Source organism: Peromyscus maniculatus, chromosome 1 (genome assembly GCF_049852395.1).
Source record: "Peromyscus maniculatus bairdii isolate BWxNUB_F1_BW_parent chromosome 1, HU_Pman_BW_mat_3.1, whole genome shotgun sequence".
Classification (NCBI taxonomy): Eukaryota; Metazoa; Chordata; class Mammalia; order Rodentia; family Cricetidae; genus Peromyscus; species Peromyscus maniculatus.
In genome coordinates, this window is record NC_134852.1 from 169,408,730 (window position 1) to 169,436,256 (window position 27,527).

The following is a 27,527-nucleotide window of genomic DNA, read 5'->3' on the forward strand; positions in this document are numbered from 1 at the left end:
ATGCTGAGATTACAGCCCGCATCAGTATTCTACCTGGAAATGACTTTTGCTAGCCAGAGGGCGGGGGATGAGAAAGAGATTGAAATTCAGTAATAATAAGGATGAGGCAGTGGAAATGGAGCTGAAAGACAGACTGGACTAATTTATTGGAGAGGAAATTCATCAATGGTAAGACTTGTTCAGCTTTGGGTGTAGATGGATTAAAACAGACGCAACCCAGAATGCCTACTGTTTTGCATCTATTATTTGGTACAGCATAATACTACATACATAAAATGCCCAGCAACAGTTTGTTACTAAGCAAGTCTCTGTAGAATTATTTGTTCTTGATTTCACTTTGTTTCCAATTAAAATTCCTTGCAGGGAGGCAGAATCTTCCAGGCTTTTACTCAGTCTCCTGGTGTATTTGCAGTCTTCACATTTTCAGGTTTTTTGCAAGCAGAAAACTGAAAGCTGCTTTTCAAACACACATTTATCCATTAAGGCAGTTGTTATCACAGAATTCAAAGAAAGCTTGAGGAGAATGTGTCCTGACTATAAAAACAGGAGGCTAGACAGGTGGGAAGCCTTAATCACGCACAGGCACAACGTTCCTTTCTTTGTGCATCACAACAGTAACAACACCATTTTTCTTAGTATTTCCAGTCATCTTGTAAGAGTGTGCATCATGACAAGCACAGAGATTTTGCTTGGGATTTTTTTTTTCCCGGCTACTGAGAGCGGCTCAGTCTGGTTTTACATTCTCAAGGAAGATGAATGACACATACAATGGAAATTACTTTTTTTCTATTGTTGAACTTTGGAATTCCACAGCAAGAAATGATGAATTCTTCCACTGATACGACCAAAATTAAATGGATTTTGAAGAGGCCATTTTAAATGATCAAAAATGTGGGACCTCAATCCTATGTGTATGTGATACTCATGGTGTCTGCAGAGTTTGAAGCAACCTGCTGCTGGACTTCAGAGATCTCATGTTTTTAAATGGCCATCAAATGGATGTTACTTCATGATCTGTGACAATGATCTGAAATTCAGACATTAAGTGTCCCTAAATAAAGTTTTACTGGAGCACAGCTTACTCATTGATTTTGTACTGATTCCATGCATGCTCCCATGGTAGTTTGCACAATCCTAAGAGAGTCTTTTTAGCTCAAAAAGTCTGGGAGAGGGGAACCTGGTTGTTGACAGAGACTATTTAGTGGTCTGTGTTCTGAGGGCTTTTCTCTAAAGAAACACAGCATAGGGATTTCTCACAAGTAAATGTTATTTACATTTGCATATGTCACTATAGTATGTAGGATAACTGTCATAGAATAAAGTAGTAGACATAGTTTTATTATGTTTAGAATGTTTGTTTTCACACTGTCAGTGGAGCACAGTTATTAAGAGAATATGCTTTAAGGTCATTCTTCTTTCCTGAATCTTGATCAGCTGTCTGTGACCTTGATGGTTCAGCCTTTTGGAAGCCTCAGGTTTCCTATAGAAATAAGGGATGGATGGCATCATCGGGTAGAGTTTCTAAGTATGTAGTGGATGAGATATGTTAATTAGATTGGCGCCTGGCACATGGTAAGTATGCAACTCGTTTTTATTACTGTTATCACTATCTGATGGTGTCACTCATTTTCTGGTGTTCCACACACGGCATTGCCTGTAACAGGGGCTCCACGAGACTCTCTGCTTGTGTCCTTTTGCACTCAGTGCTTCCCCCCCACCCCCATGAATTACCATTTGCAGAAAGTGCCCACAGCTGCATAAGCTAAGAACACACATGACCAGAGTGGAAAAAGACCTAAGGAAGCGCAGACACAAAGTCAGGGAACTGAACAGAGCTGGCCAGCTGTCTGCAGCTTGACTGCAGCTTGTGAGCAGCACGTTGGGAATTTTTAAATGTTCAGCTCGACCCCAACTTTTCTTATGGAGAGTCCAAGCTTCTTTGAGGACTCATTGGTGAAAAACTTTGCTCTGATTTAGCAGCTCAAGTCTTTAATTTTTTAGAGTGGATGGAATGTTTGCCTTTTGTTGTTAGGTCACCATTACAATTTTTCTTTTATTATTTCCTATTAAAAAGGCTCTTGGAGAATCATGAGGGAGTGATGCTTGGAAGCAATTTCCTTCCTTGTGGACTTGATGCTGCGTGCCCTCCACCTAAGCTTCCCCTGCCCATGATCTCTATGGTTCTGGGTTTCTGCAAAGGAGCCAGAGCCCAGTGAACATTCGGTCTGTCAGCTATGGGGCCCTTAGGAATGATATAGTCTTTTCAGCTCCCCAGAGGTACCTGGCGGTGGTGGCGCACGCCTTTAATCCCAGCACTCAGGAGGCAGAGGCAGGCAGATCTCTGTGAGTTCGAGGCCTGACTGGGCTACAGCCATGAGTTCCAGGAAAGGCGCAAAGCTACACAGAGAGACCCTGTCTTGAACAACAACAACAATGACAACAAAACAAAACAAAAAAGAAAGAAAAGAAAAATAGAAACTACAAGCCCCATTTTGTGATCTTTACAGATTTTCTTCTTAAACACAATTGAAAAGAGAGAGAGCTCCCACCCCAGCCCCAATAACTAACTCTCCAGCCCTCTCCGGCACTCCATCTCCCCACTAGTTAGTCAAATATCAGCATTCCAGAAAGCAGCAGGGGTCTCCAACATGCAGCTTGAAAGCAGAAAGAATCCTTTCAGGTCCTCTGCCCCGTCCACTTTAGAAACCAGGTTAGAAGGTATCAACAGATCTCACTTCTTTCACTTCCTGCATTTCATGTCTTGACATACCCTCAAGGAAAATGCCGTTGAATTCTTCCCTTGCAGGATCTGTTCATAGCACTCAGCTGGTCAAAAGCAGCACAGCAGACTCCAGCATCCCTACATATCATATTCAGGTTGGAAACAAAGTTAGGACAAAACACAAACACTCGAACCTCAGCCAATGTGATGGTAGCTCCCAGCAGGGCTGGGAGCCATGGGGACGCAAGGCCGGCTCCGATTACTGGTAGGAGTAGCTCTCGTCGTCATATTCCAACTCATCCTCTTCTGTCTCATCCAGAAGGCCATACTTGAACTTCCGGTAGACAGTGCCGTCTTGGCCCATGTAGACGATGTCGTCCTCATCATCTTCATCGTAGTCTCGGTCCCTGTACTCAATCACCTGGTCCTCGTCAAGATAGCTGCTCCGGTAGGAGGAGTATGACACGGTGGGTTCTGCCAACTTTTCGTAGCGCCCCTTGGCCACAGGTCGGCTTCGAGACTTCCGCCACACGAGCACAGCGGCCCCCAGCAGCAGTAGCAGCATGGCCCCCGAGGTCACCAGCAGAGCAATCTTGGTGCGCTCCAAGGGACCCGCCTCGTTGGCTGGAAGGATGCACTCCTCTGATGGAAGGCCGCCCCAGAGACAGCAGCGAGGGAGAAAAGAAGAAACAGAAGTGAGAAAACCAGATTCTGAAGTAAAGAACTGCCTCTCCGTTTTTTTTTTTTTTTAAACCTGTAAAGTGGTAGAACCATTTTTTTTTTTTTTCTGTTTTCTTAGGAGGCACACCACTCTACAAAAACTCAGTATGTCCCCCACGGGAGTCCCAGTCCATGTTTTATAAAACCAACTAAAGCTCCAAGAATGGTAAATTTAAGATCCACAAGGGACCCTGGACCCCTATATCTCATGAGCCAATCTCTAAGGGTCCAACGTTCTCAGTGATTTTTCCATTCCTGAGAAGTATGTTTTCTTTTCTTAACTACTGCTAAACAAGAACTCTGATATTTCCTAAGACAGAGACATCTCCCTTACTATCTTTTAGACTGGTCCTACGTGACTCTCCTACCCTTTAAGACCAGTGAAGCATAAAGCCTACTGACCCTTAGTCTTGTGTGGCCTTGGAAATTAGGCCAACTTGTTTGTCATAGACAAGAACTGGTTTGTGGAACAAGTGGACTTTCCAATCCATTAACCTCAACTCCTGGTGGGATTCTGGAGGCAAATTCTCTGACCATATGTTTGGTTTCCTTGGATATTAGTGGCACTCCCTGAGCAAGAAAAGGAATATCTTATCATCTTAAAATCCCAACTGCCATTTTAAATGGTAAGAGATTTATAGAATAAATGAAATTCTTGAATTCTGGAGGCCTTCCCTTTCTTATTGATAAGCCTGTTTTTCAGGGCTTCTCTGAAGACACTGGGGAACCAAAACAGTGTATGGCACAACTTGAGCATTTAGCTGATTTTTCTTATTTTATAGTCATTCATTTGGGCAGTATGACTTGAGCTGCTTAATGAATGTTATTACCTTTTCTTTTTAATCCACCATACAGTAAGACAAAGAAAGTATGAAGCAACTAGAGGAATAGGTATCTGCCCAGTTGGATGTACACATTTTAATACACAGTAGGCTCTTCCTCCCCTCTCTTCCCCTCCCTACTCCCCTTTCATGTTCCTCTGCCTCTCCACAAAGACCTTGCAAGCACCCCTACAACTAAGTAATTCTCTCTCTCTCTCTCTCTCTCTCTCTCTCTCTCTCTTCTTTTTGCTGGTGTTTAATAGGATTTCTATTTTATCCTAACAGGATTTTGCCCATCAAGCAAAAATGTGTCCTATAAAACAGTAGTGTTATTATTATTGTATTCAACATTACCAGTGTCAGCACAGACTTTCCCCTGGAGGAAGTGAGAACACAGTAGAAGGACAGATAAGTCTGTCTGTCTGTGGTACACAGCTCCTGAGGCAGGAGAATCTACACTGGACCTTTGGAGGTTATTTTCTTCTCAGGGTGTCAAACCCACTCACATCTTACTATCCTTGGTCTTAGGGTGCTGGGTCAGAGTCAGCCTCTACCATTTGGTTTCTCTGTAGGGGGAAACTGTTTCAGAAACAAAGATACAAGTAACTTTGACTATGTGGGCTCCTTATTTCTCCTCATACACACACTATGGTAATGGAACTGTATCCTTAGCTTGAGAGGATCTGCACTTTTTTGGCAGGGTTGCCCCAGGCAGCTCTTTAAGAGCATCTTAGAAACCAGGACGACTATCGAGTTATTTCTTGGAACTGACATTTCAGAAACTGCACCCAAGAAGTTCATGCTTCTGGTTTCACTTAAGAACACTGATGTAAGGAGGACTGTTGTTCTCAGCTGACAGTCCAGCATGAGATCCTGAGGGGCGTGCAGATGAGGATCTGGGGAAACCAGCTGCTCCTGGTGGGTAAAGGCTGAGGAAGGGAAGGGTTAGTTTATGGAAAGGTGATACCTGGAAACTAATGGAAAGGCTGAAACAAAACAAAACAAAACATCTTCCCCCACCCCAACCTCACAGAGGGCCGGCATCAGTTATGAGTCTCAGGTTTTCTTTACTTAAAAATGGACAGAACAAACATAGCATACACTAGTTTTGGCCAAGCATGACAGATCTGAGTCCCAAGGAAATGGTCCATTTCTGGAGGAGAGACTGTATTTTAAGAGTGTGCTTTTCACTTAGAAGGGATCGCTCCATTCAGAATCTGTAAGTTCTGTTTTGTTTGAAGATGTACTCATTTTTATTTTTATGTGTATGAGTGGCTTGCCTTGGTGGTTCAGTGGTAAAATTCTTGCCCAGTGTATGTATGTATGTTTTTCCTGCAGGCATGTATGTGCACTCCATGTGTGTCTGGTGCCTCAGTAGACTAGAAGAGGGCACTGGATCTCCTGAAACTGGAGTTACACACATTGTGAGCAGTCATATGGAAGCTCCTAAACTCGGAGCCATCTCCAGGCCCTAGGATCTCTCTAAGTTTTAATATATACGATGGGGTTGGAGATTGCAGAACATTTGAAGACTTGGAATTGGTAAAGTCATTTCATTTATTCTTAGCTCTCAGTGATAGCCCATTTCCAAAACACTTTGTCTCCAACAAAATGGCTCAATTTGAGCTACATTAGAATGATTCTTCAGTGGAATCAAGAAAACCAATTCCTTTCCCCCTTTCCCTCAGGAGCAAAGATAAAAAGGAGCAAAATACATTTTTGAAGGTCAGACTCCGGACTTAGTTAAGCTGGGGGCAGCGTAGCTGTAGAAAGAATGTGGGGCTTCAGGACTTTGCAGTCCAACAGGCCTATGTTCAAGTTCCAGTTGAGCAAACATCTGGGGTGTACGTGTGTGTGTGTGTGTGTGTGTGTGTGTGTGTGTGTGTGTGTGTGTGCGTGTATGTGATTTTTTAAAAGATGAAGTCCAGTCTCAAAAAACTGACGTAGCCCCAGATGACCTCAGACTTTCCATGTTGATGAAGGTGGCCCTGAACTCCTGATCTCCCTTCTTCTATCTCCTAAGCACTCAGGTTCATGTACACATCCACCAAGCCTGGCTCTAGATGACCCAGCCTCTTATTGCTGTGGACTTGAGTATACTAATCCAACCTTAGGGCCTCTGACTCTTTGTTGTTAATATGGGGTCTGTTTGATTTACAGTTTGAACCTGAGATATATCCCCAAAGTCTTGGGGCTTGGCTGCTAGCTAATGAGCTTTTGGAAAGTGAAGGTCCTGAGGGGTGATCTATTCAATGGATGAGTCTGTTGATGGACCCATAATATGGTGACCTTATTTGGAGGTAGTGAAAAATAGGTGTTGGGTTTTAGGTGGAAGAAATGGGTTCCTGGGGGCATGCTCTGGAAAGACATATTTTCTCAAGCGTCTCTGCTTCCTGACTGTCATGAGGTGAGCTGTGCGGCTCTACCACGTGCTTTCTGCCGTGGTGGTGCCGAGGCTTACCGTTGCCGTTGCCTAGAAACAAGAGAGCCAAGTGAGCATGAACTCACATCTCGGAAACAATGAGCCAGAATAAACCCTCCTTCAAACAGTTTTCCTCAGGTATTTGTCACAGTGAAGAATGACAAACACCACTTGTGAGCCAGGAGATTTCAATTATAGTAGGCACACAGCAGGCACCTCCTGAAGTAGCCATACTCCTCTCCCGTTGCTCCCATCAGCTTTCTGAGGACATGCCATTTTCTGTAGGCGGTGTCCTGTGAGCCCTCACCTGTGGTACTCTGGCAGTCACAGCAGTCCTGGGATCTGTGGGGGTGGGAAGCGTTACAGCAGCGAAGGCAGCGGCTGTCATCCATGTGCAGCAGTAGCCCGGCGGGGCACACGGTGCAGTTCTCCGCACCAGGTCCCTTGCACTCCACACAGCTCTCGTGGCATTGTTTACAGTGTAACTCTACTGCCTGGTAATAACAGGAAAGAGGTTGTCTTTGAGGGCAGAGGTAGTAATCGGGAACTGGGGTTCTCCAATGGCTAGTCCCTCTTGTCTCTATGAATAGGGAAGGATGTGAGTGGTGGTGTCGGGGAGATGGGTGTTCAACACCATTTTATCTGTGCTGGGCAAAAGACCAAACCGACAACTGTGGACAACTGGAGGAAACTTTTGCTGGGCCCTGACCTCTGAGACCTGCTAGGTGCAACAATAGGAGAATGTCAGGCTTCTGGAGTATTTTGTTATAATGTAACGAGCCTCTACTTCAAAGACAACGGGGGTCAAGGACAAGCTGTGTGGAACTTTGCCATATACTTTTGCAGTTAGACATTTCCACACCACTCCGCATTGCATCTAGCTCTGCTAAAGCTGAAGTCATCACCTTCACTTGGCAATGTCAGGAGCAGAGTAGCATGGCAGGGGCCCCCTTCTGGATGTTCTTCAATTTGAGGTGGTTCCCAGGATATTGCATTCTGTCATCAACACATAGGTGACAACAATTTCCATTCTTTTACTTTTGTGTGTATGTGCGGTTCTTTTCTTCTTGTTATGTAGCCTAGGCTGGCTTCAAACTCACGATCTTCCTGCTTTGGCCCTCAGTCTCCTGAATGTTGGGATTAGATTTCTACTTTCTCTCTCTCTCTCTCTCTCTCTCTCTCTCTCTCTCTCTCTCTCTCTCTCTCTCTCTCTCTCTGGTTTTTTGAGACAGGGTTTCTCTGTGTAGTTTTGGTGCCTATCCTGGATCTTGCTCGGTAGACCAGGCTGGCCTAGAACTCACAGAGATCCGCCTGGCTCTGCCTCCCAAGTGCTAGGATTAAGGACATGCACCACTGCCACCCGGCTAGATTTCTATTCTTTTTGTTTTTTGTTTTTTTTGAGACACAGGGTTTCTCTGTGTAGCTTTGCCCCTTTCCTGGAACTCACTTGGTAGCCCAGGCTGGCCTCGAACTCACAGAGATCCGCCTGGCTCTGCCTCCCAAGTGCTGGGATTAAAGGCGTGCACCACCACCGCCCGGCTAGATTTCTACTTTTTATTAAGTTAGTGCTATGGTTTTCTTTGGCTTTTACTCTTTTTTATTAGTTAACTGCTTGCCTTCTGTGGTTCCTGGATTTCTGTGCTTAGACTCAGAATATAATTAGTGATTATAATTATATAATATAGAATATAATATAATTATATAATATAGAATATATTTATAACTAAGACACTTAAAACTCATTGGAAAAGAGTTCAAAGTCCACAGCAACAACACTCTCCTTGCCTGGTGCTAGAAATACTGGTCAGGGAAAGACACCTTATCTTAAAAATTACTATTATTTTTTTTTTTGTGTGTGTGTGTATGTGTGTGTACAGATGCATATATCACAAGGAGGTCAGAGGACAACTTTTAGGAGTTGGTTCTCTCCTTGTACCATGGGATCTGAGTATTACACTCAAGTTTCATGGGCAGCAAGCATTTTTACCTGCTAAGCCCTATCGCTGGCCCAGAAGATATCTTCTTATTATACATCGGTAACTTCCGTGAGATGGAAGAGGAAGAGGAGAGACAGAAAGGTTGGGTGTTCAGTGGTGGAGCAAACATTAGGCACCACTGAGAATAAATGCATAAAAGAAAAAGAGGAGTGGAAACGGCTTTTCTGGCAGCATTTGGGAGCATGTTAGATGCCGAGTGTTTTCGGCCGTTATACTGTCAAATCCTCAGAGTGCACTTCTCCCTGTGTGACTTCCTATCCGTGTGGTAGTTAACAAATTATTTAATTTCTCCGAGCCTGCCTCTGTGAACTGCAATTCTGACATGAGAATTCAAAGAGAGCTTATATGTAAGTATGCTGATTTGTTTAATTTCACCAATGACACATTTTCTTATGGTTTTAAGTTTTGAAACATAATCAAGAAGTGAAGGGGTTCAGGAAATCTGTGGCTCCCGAGAAAGGGCGTTATCGGCCTTACTATAAGACATGGAGGAAGAAAGAGCAGGGCCAGCGAGCCTCCTCCTGAGTTCAGGAGTCTGCTCAGACAGCGCAAGAGAAGAGTTTCTATTTCTGCTGTAATAGGGCACTGAGCTTCCCGTGGTCACACTGGAACAGCCCCAGGGCTCAAGTTACCTCAGATTCTTTCAGTTCCTGTGAATCAAGTGGAAGCTGTGGGTCAGTAGCTTGATTATTTTATGAGGAAAAGAGATGTTACAGTGTTAAATCTAGGCTGTGGTGAGTATAGGAATTTAGGCTGTTTTCACTTCCCAGAATGACATGTAGGAATTGAGTTCCATCAGGGTGGGGGTGGGGTGCACACACCAACCCAAGGTACCTCTTCATCTCTGTACTCCCCTACAGGACATTCTGAGGTACATATTCCTCCCAGAAGGTTATAGCTCCACACACAGGATAAGCAATCCCATTGCTCCTTTCCTGAAAGAGAGAGAGAAAAAAAAGAATCGTATTATGAGACAGATTTCAGATTCTAACCTCTGTCTTGATGTCAGAACACTCGGGAGTAAGGAAAATGTCAAGTAAATTGAAGCTGAAAGGTGACTGGGAATACGACAAGCATCTACAAGACAAAGTAAAGACTTATCCACGAAACTCTCAGTCTGGACACTGAGAATTTGAAGGCAAAAGATTGTGTGTCACAGCAAAAGATCTTTAGAAAATGAGAAATCTTGTGGATGCTTCTGAAACCCGAGGGGCCAGGGTGTAGCCTGTGGTAGGCCCTTGCCCAGCATGTACAAGGAAAGCCCTGGGTTCCATTTGCAGCACTGAAAGAGGAACGTTTATGAACCTTTACTTCTCCTCCTGTCACATCAGACATGTGGTTTCCCTGAGGATCCAAACTCTCTTTGGTAGATAGTTTGAAATATTCATTATCATGTACAGAGCCTCCCTGCTATTGGCAGGCTACCAGACCTCTCCCTGTGTGACTGGAACTATGGACTGCTGCTCCCTTCCCAATCTGGCTTAAGTCCAGACCCGAGGCGATGTTCAGTGGTGCGTGTCAGCCTTGGTGGAAATCAGTGACTCTCTCACATGGCCTGCTCTGCTGTATTGTAAGCCCTGCACACTGGAGCACTCGGGATCTTTCATAAAGGGTTAATCTCCTGAGTGTTTTCTGGTTTTGGTTTTTTTTTTTTTCAGGGCTAAGAGCCTGTGCCTATTACTGCTTCTAAGGAGCCTCGAGGCTGGAAAGACAGACCTTTGACATTTCCTTAAAATTCAGAACAGCTCGCCATCTGCTTTTCCTCACACTGACCTCCCCTCTTTTTACGCCCGACGCCCTCCCACCCCCCAAGCCAGCCAGCCAAATTCAACTCCTGCAAGGCAGGCCTGGCCTGTGTTTGTGAGAGGCGCTGTGCAGGAAGAGGCAGCTTGAGAAAGTTCAGGGCTCACAACTGTGTGAGGAGGAGAAATTAGAAGGCAAATGTGTTGAAGGGACGAAGGACTCTGGAGACATGGGCCGGCTACACGCCATGGTAGAGATTAGGTTAGTGTGTAATGCGCTTGATTCCCAGAGCTTTGGAATGCTATTCTTGCCTTTCTTCCCTCCCTCCCGTTCCTCTCTCCTCCCTTCTGTCCTCAACCCTTTTCCTTTTCCCAACAGGGTGTCCCTGAGTAGCCCACGCTGACTTCGAACTTTCACAATCCTCCTGTCTCAGTCTTCTAAGTGCTGGGCTTACAGGTGTGTGTCCTCACCCTCAGCAGATTGTTTCCTTATTAACAACTAAAATTATCGGACAAACCAAAGTGGATGAAGCACAGATACACCGCTGATTTAGACTGCCAAAATTTTCTAGATTTCCCCCCCTACATCCTCATTTCTTAGTATGGCAGTTAATGTTTCAGAAAAATTTACACCCCCCTTTTTTCCATTCAATTTATAGCCTAAAGTGGGGATCCCCAAATTTCGTAATCTCTGTGTTATAAAACCAGAGTTAGCACAAGAGTCACCGATTAGCAAAGGGTGTGTGTGGTATTAGTAGAAAGGTCGGCAGAGGAGATGAACACCAAGGCCAGAAGAAAATGATAGCTGGGTGAGTTCCAGGGCCCAAGCAGGAAGAGAAAGGAGAATACAACATTCGGGCTTTCCCAGGATCCACCCAGTACTGCCAATCACCCCTGAACCCTGTCTTGGGGATCCTTGGGCAAGGAATGCTCAAAGCTGACACCCTTAGTTTGGTAGGGAATCTCGGAGCCAGTGGAGAAATGTAGAGTTCTTACACTGTCCTCTGACATCTCCAATCCACATACAAATATTCAGCTGCGGCTGGTGCTCGGCTTTGATGCGCCTCTGTTAAGAGACATTAGCTTACCTAATGATGGTTGCCTGCTCTTAATTAGAAACCAACTATCTGCCGCTGGACCACTGCGCAGCACTAATGGGTAGGAACTAGGGCTGTCTAGTTTAGCAAATGACAATAGAGTCGTTTGTTGACATCTCATTTTTATCACACTTATGTGTGGGTGTGACCAGGTGTTTTAAGTTCTTGTTTCTTTGACTTCCCTGCTATGATGATGAACCTGGAATTGTGAGCTAAAATCAACTCTTTCTCCCCTTAAATTTTTTTTCATCCTAGTAACAGTTTCTCAAAACAAAACTAAGAAGGAAAATCACACCAAGTAAACTGACCTGACTTCCAGGGACCTGGTCTGCTTTGTTCACAGTTGTGTGCACATTGTCTGAGCCACAGAGCCAGATAAATATTTGTTGAGTAAATGAATAGATGAATGAATACGTAGATCATAGGGGAACACCGGATGGAAGGCTGGGGAAAGGCTTTTGAGAAGACATAACTGAGTGTCATGGAGCAGAAGCAGTCCTGGCAGAGCGCTCTGGGGAGAGGCAGGAGGTGAGGCTGGTTCGGATTTATAGAAAATCATTGTGCTTGGATTTGAAGATGGAGGAAGAGCTATGGCCATGGGCCAGGAGCTTCATATGCAGATTCCAAACACTAGACTAAAATCAGCACAGGGCTGTATCTGCTGTGTAAAGTCAATCAGACAGCATGGAAGACTGGGTCGCCACTAGTGGCTCACACTGGGGACAGGAAGACCACTTAGCCAACTGGTACTAACTGGCAATTCAAGCAATGCCCTGTGAAAGTCCAAAACCAAGACTAAGTTCAAACTAATGACTAAGAGAGGAGAGATGGAATTGGGAGATATTTAAGATGTCACAGGACTTAGAGATGAATCGTGGAGACTGAGAGATCACAAGGAGAAAGGGATAATGCCAGGGTACTGTGCCAGGCAACAGGGAGCACCCTGGAGCTATTCATCAAGAGAAGAAATAGGAAGACGTGGTCTGAGAATGGAGTGAGAGGTTTGGGGTGTCTGTTGGACATCTCATGTGAGATATTCAGCTAGAAATTTGATGTGTGGAGGCCTGGAGTCAAGAAACCACCTGGGAAGAAGTAGATGCATATGTATCAAGACAGTGAGGATAATGGCTGGATATGGTGGCAGTCACTTATAATCCCAGTACTAGGGAGGTTAAGGTAGGAGGATTGTGAAGTCAAAGTCAGCCTGGTCTGTGTGCATGCATGCATGCACACACAGAACCCCTAAACTTGATCAGACTGGTCTTTGCTCAGTCCCCCCAGGTGCTGGGCATTCTGGCCCCCAAGAGTACTAAAGAACTCCAGGTTTTTGAATTAGCAGAGTGAGGTTGGGCAAAACTTTAGTACACAATCTTCTAAGAAAATATTTAACCCTTAGTAAATCATATACATAAAAAATTAAATGTAGAGCTGCAGAGACGGCTCAGCTGTTAGGAACAGTGGCTGCTTTTCCGGAGGATGGGGGTTGGATTTCCAGCATCCACTTGGTTGCTCCTAACCTCTCTAACTCCAGTTCCAGGGTATCTTATGCCTTCTCTGGCCTCTGTGGGCACTGCATGCACTTGGTATACTGGCATACAGGCAGGCAAAACACCCATACACATAAAATAAAAATGCATTGCTGAACATGGTCATGTATGCCTTTAATCTAAGCACTCAGGAAGCAGAGGCAGGCAAATCCCTGTGGGTTCAAGGCCAGCTTGGTGTACATAGTAAGTTCCAGGCCAGCCAGAGCTACATATTGAGACCTTGTCTTAGAAATAAATAAAACTCATATGTGAAACAGCTTGATACATTCTAAGCATACTGAGATGGCAAAACAAACACCAGAGGAAACAACAAAAAGAGATTTAGGCTAAACTACCCAGATGACGTTTCTTCGACCCAGAAAGCAAACACAACTGAACACAAAGCAAACACAAGTGTCGGGATCAAGCACCTGCCTGCTCTGCCAGGACAGGAAGTGGGCAGTGGCAAATGTGAGCTCAGCTTTTCTTCCTTCCTTCACAGTTGGAGAGATGGGCATATTTGATTAAAATGTAATGTGGGCCTGGGAATATAACTCCATGGTAGGTAGTGTGCTTGTCTAGCATACATATAGTCCTAAGTTTAATTGCCAGCACTGGAAAAGGGTCACATAAAAAGCTTTGGTGAAACACTGAACTACAGAATTGGGATGGATGAAGAAGCCTGCTGGGAGGACCAAGACTAGCTCCCTAAGATGATGCTCAAGCAGGGTCTCAGAGTCCCCAGGGTTTGTTCTTGAGGGAGGGGAACTGAATTGCAGGGGCCACATGAGAGAGTGGCATATTGGGTGGCTGCTGAGTGGGTCCATGTAGTGGTGGGTGGTTCTTGACTCCAGAATGTGTGAATAAGAGTTAAGACTGAAGTTAAGGGGATTTGAATAGGGAAAGATTTTTATGACTTTTTCTTTTTTTCTTTTTTTAAAGACTAGCTGTATTAGGCTTTACCCTGGGTCTCTGTGATATCTGGTTTTTGGTCACCCAAGCAGTGTCAGATATGGGTTCTGTCTCATGGAGTGCACCTTAAGTCAAGTCAAACATTGGTTGACCACTCCTACAAGTTCTATGTCACACTGCCCTAGTATATCTTCCAGGCAGGACAGATTGTAGGTCAAAGGTTTGTGGCTGGGTTGGTATTCACGTTTCTGTTTTGGTAACCTGCAGAGTACCTACCAACACTGAAGATGCTATGATGTAAGGGTGAAGGTTCTATGTAGGGATCCGCTCAACTTCCCCATATTCCATGAGCTATGAGGGTGATATCTTTGGCAATAGGATCTGGCTATCAGTTTGTGGTTGGCAACCTATTTTCTTGGCAACAGTCTGAGTTGTTTTGGGATTTCTGTGGGTTGGGACTTCATCTCCCCCATTATTAGGAGACTTTATTAGGACCACCTTTATATATATTAGGAGGTTTCCAATGCACTAGGTTTTCATACCAGCCCTCAAATGCCCCTCAATCCCAGAGGTCTCTCCCCACATCCCATCCCTCAACCCTATCTCCTCTCCCCTTCCCCACCTGATTCCCACCCCCCAGTCCAACCATAAAATCTATTCTATCCCTGCCTCACCCTTCTCCAGCAATCACCTTTAAAAATGGAAGCTGGGTAGGCGAATGCTGAAGAGGATGGTGCACAAGCATCGCGTGTTTAAAGACATGTGTCTAACCTGGGCTACATCTCTACACAGGTGGGATAGCAGTACTTGGAGGGGAAACAAGGAAGCATGTTTGTTCTATACCTGCATGAAATGTCCTTATTTTGTTAAACTTAGGATAATACAAATTAACATGATGCCAACCGACATCCTAAGGACTGTTAGAAATGAAATGTATCTAGAAGGGCTGAGAAAGTCAGGGCTGTTTTGAAAAGGAGGACAGGAATGCGTACTACCATCTCTTACATGGACTCATTGTGAACATCTTTTCTGGCAAGATGTAGAGAAATGAGTACACTCAAGTTTCAGAATGGCTGTGCTGGGATAACATGTGGCGGAACAGGGGTATGGGGGGGGGGAGAGGGCCCCAGGGCCCCGCCAGCTGCTTCAAAAGGCCTGACAAAGGATTCTGGACATCTCCAGAAGGACATCTAATGCGAGGGATACTTAAGACAGGGTCCACAGGTCTTGAAATGCAGCTGCGTCGTAGGTAGGTGTGTTCAGTAGAAGTTAAGGGACAGGGTAGAATCAGGGATACCATCCAAGTGCTGCCCTGAGCAATGGTTGAATGGTGGTCCCACCAATGTTGACTTTATGATCTCTGACATGAGCAGACATCAGGAGAACAATGTTGGAGCTTGGGAGAGCTTGAAGCAGATGCCTTAGGGAGGTTTTGTTTTGTTTTTTATTTAAGACAGGGTTTCTCTGTGTAGTTTTGGTACCTGTCCTGGGTCTTGCTCTGTAGACCAGGCTAGCCTAGAACTCACAGAGATTCGCCTGGCTCTGCTTCCTGAGTGCTAGGATTAAAGGCGTGCACCACCAATGCCCGGCGCCTTAGGGAGTTTTTAAACTGGTGAACATAAACGGATTTCTCCAGACAGGTGCTATCAGTGTTGTTACAGTTTGAACATGAAATGTCCCCTCCAGCAGGCTCATGTACTGGGGGCTTGGTTGCCCGAGGACAGACTCTGGGGAGGCAATTAGATCTTGACTTAATCAGTGGATGGGTCTCATGATGGATTCATAATCTAATGACCTACATTGGAGATGGTGCAAAGTAGGGTCAGGTGGAGGAAGTAGGGCACTTGGGACCTGCCCTGGAAGTATGTGTCTGCTTTTCTTCCCCTTCCTCATCATCTCTGTTTCCTGTCTGCCAGGAGCTGATCTTCTCTACTCTATGACTGATCCTGCTGCCAAGATGTTCTGTCTCATCACAAGCCCTTAGCAGCACAGCGAGCTGATTGCAGACTGAAGCCTCTGCAGCCTTTAGCTGGAACAAACCCTCCTCCTCTTAAGCTGTTTCTCTCAGTGATTTTCCACAGTGATGAGATCATACAGGTGGGGAAGGAAGTTGGAAGTGAGAATAGAACAATGATCCCTGTATCGGCCTTGACAGACAGGAAACCTGAAAGGCATCAAGGCTGTTGTAGGAGCTGAGAGTGGAGAGAGTGTGCTAATGCTGGAGAGGCCCGAGGAAAAGTTTGGGAAATGAGGGCAACCCCCCAATATGGTAAGAGGGAGAGAGGGGCAGAACAGGAAGGAAAATCTTTCAAATTTCCATTTTCATTTGCAAAACACAGGCATATTCTCACCTTTACAATTGTCACAAGTTGGGTGGCACCTCTCACAGGTCTGTGTGTGTTGATCTGTGTAGTAGTGCTCTGGGCAGGTGCGGTGACACTGTCCCTTGGAGCGTAGAAGAAAGAAAAACTTATCGCAAGACTGGCAGTCTGTGGGCCGTGGGCCCCGGCATGCCTTGCAGCTCTTGTCACACTTCTCACACCGACCACTGGTGCTTTCTCCATAGTATCTGAAACCAAGAGGGAGCGAAGATAGATACCAATGTCCTCAGTATCTGAGGGGATTGGCAGCTGGACACCAAAACCCAGATATGCACATGTCCCATATATAAAATGGCACAGTATCTGTACATTAACTCTACCTCCTCCTTTATGCTTTCAATTCTCTCTCAATGGTTCTCAGTGCAGTATAAATGCTACAGGAATAGTTGTTATGCTATATTGGTTCAGAAATAATGATAAGAAAAACCCCCATGTGTTCAGCAGCAGATGCATTGTTTTTGAATAGTTCCAAGTATGGAAACCAAGGATATGGAGGGCTGAATGGGCTCTGCTGAACTAATGCTGTGTCAGACAGGGTTCACTCACTGGCCTGGCCTCTTCAGTCTCTTCACTTAACGTTCCTCATGGAATCATTGCCAAAATGCTAACGAAGCTAGTGAGTGTGGGTTCTCTTCCCTGTACACTGAGGGTTACAGCACTCCCAACCCTGGCTGTCTGTGAACACGGAGCTGGAAGCACCTATAAGGCCAAAGTCATACACAGTGGTGGCCCAGAAGTTCTCTTCCATCACTGCTACTACCTGTGAGTCATACCCTGGGTGGAAGAGCTTTCCTTTCCTTTCATCATCATCATCATCATCATCATCACCATCATTTTGAATATACTGAATCTCCCATGTATAGTCAGACTAGACTTGAACTCTTGTTATAGTTCAGGCTGGCATCAAATTTCATAGCAAATATCTTGCTTCAGCCTTTTGAATTCTATAGGACTTGTTTGGAGCTGTGCAGCCTAGTTTTGGACCAGTATATGAGTGCTTGTCCAGTGAGTTTCCAGATGAGGCAAAAATGCACGGGGACAGTCTCACTGGGCAAGGACCAGTGGACTTCAGGACATTGCCGAGTATACTGCTGTGACCTCGAAGCCTGCGTACCCTCTTCTTTCTTATAATACTGATGATTCTCTTGGTGGTTTTAGTGTCATTTTGTCAATTATACATGGGACAGATGTGATCATTCCTGGAAACCCCATTTTTTTCTTGAATAGTTTTCCCCTAAAATTCTTTGGGTGCTGATGCTTCTCAGGTTTCTTGTCTGGGGATGCCAGCTGTCACTTCCGACCCCGGGAGCTGTTCTGATTCAGTGATGACAGGATCAGAGGCAGATTGCCCCCATTTCTGTAAATATATTTTGAACAAGATTATTGTCCTTGAAAATGTATGCCTATGTCAATCACCTTTTAGTTTTGTAAAGACAGGATGTACCTGGCTCAATATTTGGCCAAGCTATCAAAATGATAAGTGTTGTTTTTGGTTTAAAGATGTTTTGATGTAAAAGTTGGGAAAAAACATATTTGACGTATTTGGTTTTGCTGGAGGTTGATGTTGGAGAATGGGAAAAACTTGTTTGTTCATATGGAAAAAACATGTTTGTTTTTGATGTATAAGTAAAGACAGCTGGAGCTATTTGGGACCGGCCACTTGTGTGAAACTCATCTGGTGGTTGGACAAGTCATTTCTTCTTGCCTGTGCCCCTTCCCCACCTCAGGACCTGACCCCAGGCTGCAGCAGGACCATGGCAATGACTTCAAGCCTGTGCCACTATACCCAGCTCGAAAGACAATTTCAAATGTAGCTCTGAATGGACCTTCTCATTTCTCAATTTAGAAACATTTTGAAATATGAGGTCATATGATTGATGCTGGTCTTTATAAATAGATGTAAATCCCTTTCGAAAGACTTTTGGAGAGTCAGTGTGCTAACAATAAGGACCATTCACTAAGCTCTGCTGTATGCCCAGTGATGCCCTAGGGACTTCAGAAACATTTTATCCCATTGACCATGAAAATGAGAGAGCAGAATGTGATGGTTAGGAACTTAGGCTCTGGAACAAGTGTGGTTTCAAATCTCGGCAGTACCACCTAATGAGCTGTGTGCCCTCGGGTGGGTCACTCACTCTCTCTGTGCCTCATATTCCTTACTTGTAACTTGGGGCTATTACTAGCACTTCAATGGAACACTAGAAAGTTGTTATACTGGTGACCAGAACTCTATAAATAGTGTGTATTTGTATTGGTTGTGGATTTTTGAGTTCTCACAGCATACCTTCTGAGTTTATATTGTCGTCCCAAATATTATAGGTCCAAAAACATGACTTAGAACATCTAGAGAACGTGCTTAGGGTCAAATGGGAGATGGTATGTAAAACCTCATCTGTCAATCCCCAATGAAACACAAGAGTGCGCTTGCTGCAGGTGGACAGATACCTTCCAAATCAGATCAAGGTCTTAAGGACATGGCCAGAGGTGATGTGGCTCATGTCTGCCTCTCTATGATCCGTGCCTGGCAGGATCATGTCATCACTAATGCATATGGCTAGTACTTGCCCCAAATTACTGAAGAGTTGGCAGCACACATGAAAAACAAGAGACTTTTTTTTTCCAGGAACTGAATTTTCCTTTTTCATGAGAAGATACCAGGACAAAGACAAGCCTTTGAAGTCTAAAGGATGGGCTTTAACTCAGCTAATACAGACACACAAGGTGCTCTTACACTAACCTGTGTGGACAATGTGAGTGAATGAATGAGATATGCAAAAACATGAGCCAATATATAGGAAATAAATGAAGCATACAGACATCACTTAGGGCCAAAGAAAGGTGCTCATTGGGGTGAAAGCATCCAGGGGAGGTCCTTCAGTTTGGGTCTGGAACCTCTCAGGGTCCTGGGTTACTGACTGGGAAAGAGTGGGTAGGGTTGTAGAATGTTGGGGAAGGTATGGCCCAGTCAAACTTTCTTCCCAGAGGGTCTGTAACCAGCCCTGATATACACACCAGCAGTTGTTAGCAGAAAAATAACCAAGTTCTTATTCACAACTGCCTTTATTTTAGCACTTCATATCAGCATCAAAGTGGCTTTTAGAACCAAAGCAGATTGTGGAGGTTGGGACATTTGTGGAGGTCTGTCAGGTTGCAGAGTCCATGGGGGTGCAAATGGAGATGGTAACTGAAGGTGTTCCCTTTGTGTGATCAGTGTCCCACCTGTACAGCTTAGGCTTTCATATTAACCCTGAATCATATCACATCCCCAAACTGAAAAAAAAAGAACCTCTACTAATGCATGTGGGTCATTCTGAGGGGAAGAGGGACCGCTCTGCATTGCAACCGCACATATCTGTGCATTGTCAGTGAGGCCAGGTCCTGAGATGGTTAATCACTTGGTCTCATGGGACCATCTGGCTTAGTGTGTCCTCTCACTGGAACACACTGTTTCTCCCTTTTCTCGTCCTTCACTGTGGCCTGGCTCATATTTGCTCCCCGCTAGCAGGGAGGCTTTACTGTGGCTGTCCTTATTCTGAGCCCTCCTTTCCTCACGGGCAAATGGCTTGCCATCTGGAGTGGCTGTAGGATGAGGTGGTCCTTACCCGTCCCTGCATTGCAGCAAGCACTCTTTGCCCAGCTGGAACCAGCCAGGTCGGCAGGAGCGGCACTGCATGCTGTGTGGTCCTTCACAGGTCCTGCAGGAGCTGTGGCAGAGCACACACCGGTGGCTGTCCTTGTCAGTGTGGTATCCTTCCGGGCAGCTTTTCACACAGGTCGTGTCTGTGGAAGAAGGAAAGAGTGTGTCTTGATGGAAAGCCTGACCTGTGGCTCCCACACATCCCCTCTTTGGGCAAGGAGGTATTGCATGAAGAGTGAGATGAGGTCCCATGGCTGATTGACATCAGTGAAGACAGGGGTGGCATGGACAGGCCACAGCAGGCAGAATGGAAAGTGCAGGCTGGGGGCTATGGCAGCTGATGCTTGTTGGGGTCCTCTGCTCTAGTTTTCTATCGTTGCTATAACACTGACCACTAACTCTGTGGCTTTAAGACAGGAACTGATCATCTCACTACTACAGAGGCCAGAAATCTAAAATGTGTGTACAGAGCTGCATTCCTTTTAGAGGCAGTGGGGGGACCTGTTCCTGCCCTGTTTACTTTTAGAGGGCATCTGTGTTCATGAGCTCAGGAGCCCCTTCGCTCAAGGGTGGTATCCTCTCTGTCCCTCTGATCCCATCAACATACACCTACTTCTAATTCTGCTCTCATCAGAACTTTGTGATTATGTTGGTCTCATCCGTTTATGTCAGGATAATAGTCCCATGCCAAGATCTTTCATTATGCACATCTACAAAGTCCCTTTTACTGTATAAAATATATACCTGCAGGATTGAGAGATTAAGTTGTGACATCTTTAGGAAGAGCATAATTAGTCTATCACAGTCTTGTTTATAAATAGCCTGTTTCTGGTGGTGTGGGGCAGGAAGGGTCGAGTGTGAGAGAATCAGGCCAGGGCAAATCCCCTGCCCCTGCCTTTGGGAGCAGACTCTGTATCAAGGCTTAACTCTAAATTCTTTTACATTCCCAGATTAAGGGAAGACCTTCACTAATGAGATGGCTTTCTCTCTGTAAGAAGGAATCTGAAGTGACCCCAGATGGGTCATTACTAGAAGAGAATGTTCTAACGGGTGAGATTGTGTGAGAGATCTAGTCGGAAGGGCTATTTTTATGGGGAATAACTTTGAGAAAGGAAGTTTATCAACCTAAAATGGGCAAAGAAGATGGTGTTTCCAAGTGTTGCCTATTGTGAGAGGTCAGCATGGTATTGAGGACGGGTAACCCTGTGTGTAGTAGGGGGGTTCCAATGCCCTTGTTGATGATATCTCATCAAGAGGGGGAGGCTGGCCACCTATTTTGTACTGTAATTGTCTCCCTCTGAGCTCTATTCTGCTGACTGGAAGAACAATGCTGATATTTTCTGGGCTTCCATGTATTCATCTCTTTTTAATTAATCAATCAATTGATTAATTGATTATTTTTGAGACAGTGTCTTATGTAGACTGGCCTCAAACTTCTTATAAAGCTAAGATAGCTGGGTGGTGTTGGCACATGCCTTTAATCCCAGCACTGGGGAGGTAGAGGCAGGCAGATTTCTGTGAGTTTGAGGCCAGCCTGGTCTACAGAGGGAGCTCCAGGATAGCCAGGACTGTTTCACAGAGACACCCTGTCTTGAAAAACAAACAAACAAATGAAAAAATGCTAAGACTAGTCTTGTACTCCTGATCTTCCTGTCTTCACCTCACAATGCTGGGATTACAGGTATATGCCTCTGTGTCCTGCCTTTTCACTTTTTGGAAACAGGGTCTTGCTCTATGTAGTCCACACTGGCTTTGAACCTGAGATCCTCCTGTCTCAACCTCTCCAGTACTAGGATTATAGGCATGTGCCACCACACCTAGCCAAGATGATTAATTAACCAACAATGACTAAATCAAGAGGCAACTATGACAAGAGTGGACTGGCTACATGATTAGGGTGTCTGTGTACAGGCTACTCATTACTAGGGAGTCAATGGAGAAACCTCTCTTGAGGAGAGGAGCTACATGAAAACTACTGATGAGAAGCAGGTGGATATCTCACTACTCCAGACATGGCTCTCAACGACACAAGCTGCCTCTTTTGGCTAAGAAAGCACACCCCCTTCTAGTCATGAGGCAGCCTCTTGCCAACTCAAAAGGAAGAACAGGGACTGAATTCTTTTAACATGTCCACAGCATAAAGTACAGAGACAAGCTGTGTTCCAGACTGAAGGAGGCTATAAGATATGAAAGGTAAATGCATGTAGACCTTATCCTAAACCCTGTCTTAAAGGGGAGCTGGGACCATTTAATATTAACAGTATATTTAAAAAATTTTAGACTTATTTATTTTATTTTATGTGTATTAATGTTTTGTCTGCCTATTTGTATGTGTACCACATGTGTGCCTGAACCCACAGAGGTCAGAAGAGGGCATCAGATCCCCTGGAAGTGGAGTTTCAATGATTGTGAGCCACTGTGGGTGCTGGGAATCAAACTTGAATCTTCTGCAAGAGCAACAAGTGTTCTAAATCACTGAGCCATCGCTCATTGTATCAACGCGAATTTATTAGTACTGACAATGTGCTGTGTTATGAAGAAATTGTCCCTGTGCTAGGAAACATAGAGCAAAATGTTCATGGGAAAGGGACTGAAATGCACCTAGCTTATCTTCCAATGTTTGAGAAAAAAGATAGATTGTGGATTAGCAAATGCATGCACACAGGGAACAGGGATGATGGTTAGTAGTGGGGCAAGCGGGCAAAGGGCAGTGTGTTCCTTGGATCATCCCATCTTGTCTGTTTTCTGTAGGTGTGAACAATGTTAATGAAATATAAAGAAAAATAAAAAAAGACAGAAAAAAGTTAACAGCCACTGGGCATCAGGCATCATCCCCTGCAGGCAGAGAGAGAGAGAGAGAGAGAGAGAGAGAGAGAGAGAGAGAGAGAGAGAGAGAGAGAGAGAGAGAGATCGAGATCATGGCTGGCCTTGGACACATGTTATAACTCACTAAGAAGAAGAGTTTCTCCAGGGCAGGTATAGCACTGGTCCTCCGCAGGCCCTGAGCAGCGGGAGCACTTCCTGTGACATGGCTGGCACCTGTGAGTGCCTTCATCCCAGTACTCTACGGCCGCACACTCCTTGGGTGCTGTGCAGACCTCATTCACTTTTGTCAGGCCCTCCTGACAGGTCTGGCATGTCCAAGCTGATGAGCAGGATAAACAGAACTCAGGGCAATCTGCAGGTATGACAGCCAAGAAGAGGGTGGTGAGAAATGGTTAAGTCAGTGCTGTGGGATAATGCTTTTGTACACTGGTTTAATAAAATGCTGATTAGCCAGTAGCCAGGCAGGAAGTATAGGTGGGATAAGTAGACAAGGAGAATTCTGGGAAGAGGAAGGCTGAGTCTCGAGACCACAAGCCTGCTGTCCAGGGAGCAGCATGTAATAGCACACAGGTAAAGCCACGGAAAATGTGGTGACATATAGATTAACAACAATGGGCTGAGTTTAAATGTAAGAACTAGTCAGTAGGAAGCCTGAGCAGTTTTAATTAATATAAGCCTCTGTGTGTTTACTTGGGTCTGAGTGGCTGCAGACTGAGCAGGACACAGGAAAACTCCAACTACAAGTCAGGGACACCCCTTTAGGAAATGAATTCCTTTCTCTTGGAGACTTCTAGGGCTTTGTGCTAAGGGTATGGAGACAGGGTCGCCCAATACTATGAGCAAGGTCGCATACCAGTATGTGGCCTTTTCACCATCATAGTCCCCATTGACACTGTCTTTCCCTCATCTCCTAGAATACATCTAGCTGTTCACTAGTAAAGCAGTTGTTAGAATGTATTATAATTGCCCAACAGCAAAGGCCTCTTTGGTGCTCATCACCAATGCATGTTGCTGATGTGAGAGGGCATGCATACGACAGGCAGTTGCTTGGCAGATGTGTTAGACAATCAATGAAGAACAGTTTACTATTAGAGCTTCCAGTACTCATCACACCCTCTACTTGGAATCCTATTTTTTCAGACATGTTCAGGTTTCTTGCTACAGTTATTGCTCCCTCCCCTTCTTGGTATCTTCCAGAACATCTCTTAAATTTTAATTCCTTCTTGTTCCTTTTCCTACCTTCCCTTTGCTGTCTCACTTTTCTCCTGACTTGCTGTCCTTAGCATCTTCTTTTTCTGAAGAGAACATGAGCTCTATGAGGGCAGGCCTTCTGTCTGCCCTGCTCTCCGGGCCTGGAGCAGCAAGCAGCACACAGAAGGCCTCCGCTGCTTCAGCTTCCCCAGATGGATAGATGCATGGCTTTACTATTACTATTACATCGCATTCTCTTTGCATCATGGGATTGGTACCAAAGATGCTAAGTCACTCATCTAGAAGAGAATAGAATCAGCCAGGTATGATGGCACACACTTGTAACCACAACACTTGGGGGACTGGGCAAGAGGAAGGCTAGTTGACAGCCAGTTTACATAGCACAGCAAGATTCCATCTGAATGTTATAGGAGACAGACCAGGATGGGAATTGAGACCCTTAACAAATGCTCTTGCCAGTTCAGCCCCAGGGGCTCAGGAAAGGTGGAAAGCCACTGCAGGGCTTTAGAAAAGCTTGTCTCCTACTATGCTTTCCTCTCTTCCTTTGAGAAGTGTTCTCATAATGGACAACTTATTTTTCTGTTTCCTGGCTACTAAAAACAGATTAAGGAAGATCAATGTCCAGTTGAAAAATAAGGGGGCCAAGGAGCTGCAGACACTCTCTCCTTTCTTGTTTTTTGTTTTGTGCAGTCCTAAGGGTTCCATGCAGGATCTGGGACAGGATGGGCAAGGGCTTTACTACTGTGTTGCTCCCCAGTTCCAGCAGTTCTCTACTGGGTTGTGTAGTGACAGACGCTCCAAATGGGAGATGAAGGAGGACTTCGGATAGGAAGAGCTGAAGGGAAGGAGGACAGTCATGAGGAGAGGAGAGAGGGAAGGGAGATGAAAGGCAGGGAGAAAGTCCTCCATGAAATGTTTTAAGTGTATGGACTCATTGGTTACTTGAACCCTGAAGGAGAAACATCAGCTTAGAACACCCTTTCAAAGCTCATCAACTCTTGGAAACCTTTACATAGAGACTCCTTTTCAATGATCATGTGCCACTAATTAGTAGGGCCATATGATCTGTAACTAGTTGGATTCACATACTCAAAGCTTATGAGTGAATGATGCATTTTAAAAATGAACTCTTGCTGGGGCTGTGGTAGCACACATCTTTAATTCCAGAACTTGGTGGGGGGCGCAGAGGCCAGCAGATTTCTGTGAGTTTGAGGCCACCCTGGTCTACAGAGCAAGTTCCTGGACAGCCAGGACACAGAGAAACCCCCCCCCCCCCAGAAAACAACAACAACAAAATCTCATTCAAACTTGGCTTCCTTGAGCAGGAGGAAGGTTAAGGGTGTCCTGAGAGCTGTGGCTGGGTACTGTGACGGCCCTAGAGCATGCTTTGTGTGGACAGGCTTCCCAGACTTCTTTGCTCAGTCATGCAGCCCAGAAATCCTTACCTTTGCATTCATCATTCTCTTCTTCTTTGTAAGTTCCCTCAGGGCACATATCCAAACACAGCCCATTGTAGAGAACCTTGGAAGTATCAGCACAGACCTTGCAATCATCCTGCTTGGGACCATTGCACTCCAAACAGTTTTCATGGCAGGAGACACACTGGCGCAAGTCAGGATAGAAGTGTTTGGGACAGGAGTTACTGCATGCGTCATCATACAGGAAGAAGCCAGGAATGCACTCTGAGGAAATGAGGAAGTAGCAGGTTATCCCCAGGGATTGGTGAGAAGAATTCATTGCCCTTGTGGTGGGCTAGCCCATTTCTCGGCTCTCTAAGCTTCTTGACCTAGGATAACATTTGCCCATCCCTATCCAGCCAGGGTGCATTCCCAATATTTAACAATCTCTGCCTTGGGAGGGAAGGCCACACATGGTGGCCTGGTTATGTGATCTTGGATTTGTGTGCTGATGTGGCCTGCACCTTTCAGGTGCAAAGAGTTTCAGTGCTGTGGGAAACAGTGACAGTGGGGATGCTGAAGGCATTGCTTAAAGGTCTGGGAGAAATGGATGTCCACATATAGAAAAATGAAACTAGACTCATTTCTATCACCATGCACACAAATCAACTCTACATGGACCAAAGACTTCCATGTGAAACCAGGAACACCGGAGCTGCTAGAAGAAAACTGGCTGTACTGTACAATATGTTGTCTCAGGAAAGGACCTTCTTTTTTTTTTGTGATATATATTTTTTATTTTACAATACCATTCAGTTCTACATATCAGCCATGGGTTCCCCTATTCTCCCCCCTCCCACGCCCTCCCCTTACCCCCAGCCCACCCTCCATTCCCACCTCCTCCAGGACAAGTCCTCCCCTGAGGACTGTGATCAACTTGGTAGACTCAGTCCAGGGAGGTCCAGTCCCTCAGGAAAGGACTTTCTGAAGAGGAATTCACTTGCCCAGCAATTAAGGCTGACAACTGACAAGTGGGACCTCATAAAACTCAAATGCTTCTGTATGCCAGAGGAAACAGTCAGCTGAATGAGGAGGAAGTCCACAGACTAGGAGAGAATCTTTGACAGCTGTGCATTTGACAGAGGATGAATATCCAGAACATTCTAAGAGCTAAAAATAAATAAATAAATAAATAAAAATCAAGAAAACAAAAGACCCAATTAAGAAAATGGGTTATAGATCTGAACAGAGAATTCTCAAAAGAGGAACTAAACTTTAAACTCTTCAACATCCTTGGTCACTAGGGAGATGCAAACTAAGATTACTTGGAGATTTCATCTAAGATCAAGAAAACAACTGACAGCAAATGATGGCGAAGACATGGGAGAAGGATGAAAATCAGTGTAGAGAATCCTCAACAAGCTAAAAGTAGATCCCACTGTATGATCCAGCCATACCGCTCCTCAGCATATGGCCAAAGGAGTCACTCTCCTACTCTACAGGTTCGCTGCTGTTCTATTCACAATAGCTAGGACATGGAAACAGCCTAAATGTCCATCAACTGATGAACAGATAATGAAAATGTGATACATATACACACTGGAATACTATTGTGATGCAAAGAAAAGAAATTAAATTATGATATTTGCAGGTAAATGGATAGGACCAGAAACTATTCTACTGAGCGAGAGAAGCCAGACCCAGAAAGACAAATGCTGCATGTTCTTTTGTATTCATGGTCCTTTTTCTGAATCTTTAGACTTCAGTATGTGACCCATAGGAGCTGCAGAAGCCAGGAAGGTTAGAAAGAGTCATGATGGTATAGGGGACAAGGGGCTCTAGAGAAGGGGCCAGAAGGACGCAGGTGCTATGAAGGGGAAAATGGGGGAGGGGGTCTGAACTTGTGGGAGGGATGGAGAGAGGGAGTGAAGGCAATTTAGAGAGAGAAGAGGAGGAGCAAATATAAATACCACTATGGATATTTGAAATAGCCATATGGAAACATTATTTTATAAGCTTTACTTTACATAGACACTATACACACAATAATAAGAGGGTCTATTTTTTTTTTTTCGAGACAGGGTTTCTCTGTATAGCTTTGTGCCTTTCCTGGAT

At 45.0% G+C, this 27,527-nt stretch overlaps 1 protein-coding gene across 3 annotated transcripts in view; it reads right to left on the minus strand.

Annotated features, from left to right (window-relative positions):
* Positions 1 to 2,467: 2,467 nt before the first annotated feature.
* Positions 2,468 to 27,527, minus strand: part of Pcsk5 (proprotein convertase subtilisin/kexin type 5) — a 434,887-nt gene continuing 409,827 nt past the window's right edge. For all 3 annotated transcript variants that reach the window (XM_076560923.1, XM_076560919.1, XM_006995970.4), the window contains 7 exons: positions 25,461 to 25,697; positions 22,928 to 23,155; positions 19,943 to 20,120; positions 16,311 to 16,528; positions 9,517 to 9,617; positions 6,993 to 7,179; positions 2,468 to 3,364 (listed from right to left, as the gene is read on the minus strand). In XM_076560923.1, coding sequence (XP_076417038.1) covers positions 2,982 to 3,364; positions 6,993 to 7,179; positions 9,517 to 9,617; positions 16,311 to 16,528; positions 19,943 to 20,120; positions 22,928 to 23,155; positions 25,461 to 25,697 — 1,532 coding nt within the window. In that variant the 3' untranslated portion in view covers positions 2,468 to 2,981. The remainder of the gene's footprint in view (positions 3,365 to 6,992; positions 7,180 to 9,516; positions 9,618 to 16,310; positions 16,529 to 19,942; positions 20,121 to 22,927; positions 23,156 to 25,460; positions 25,698 to 27,527) is intronic.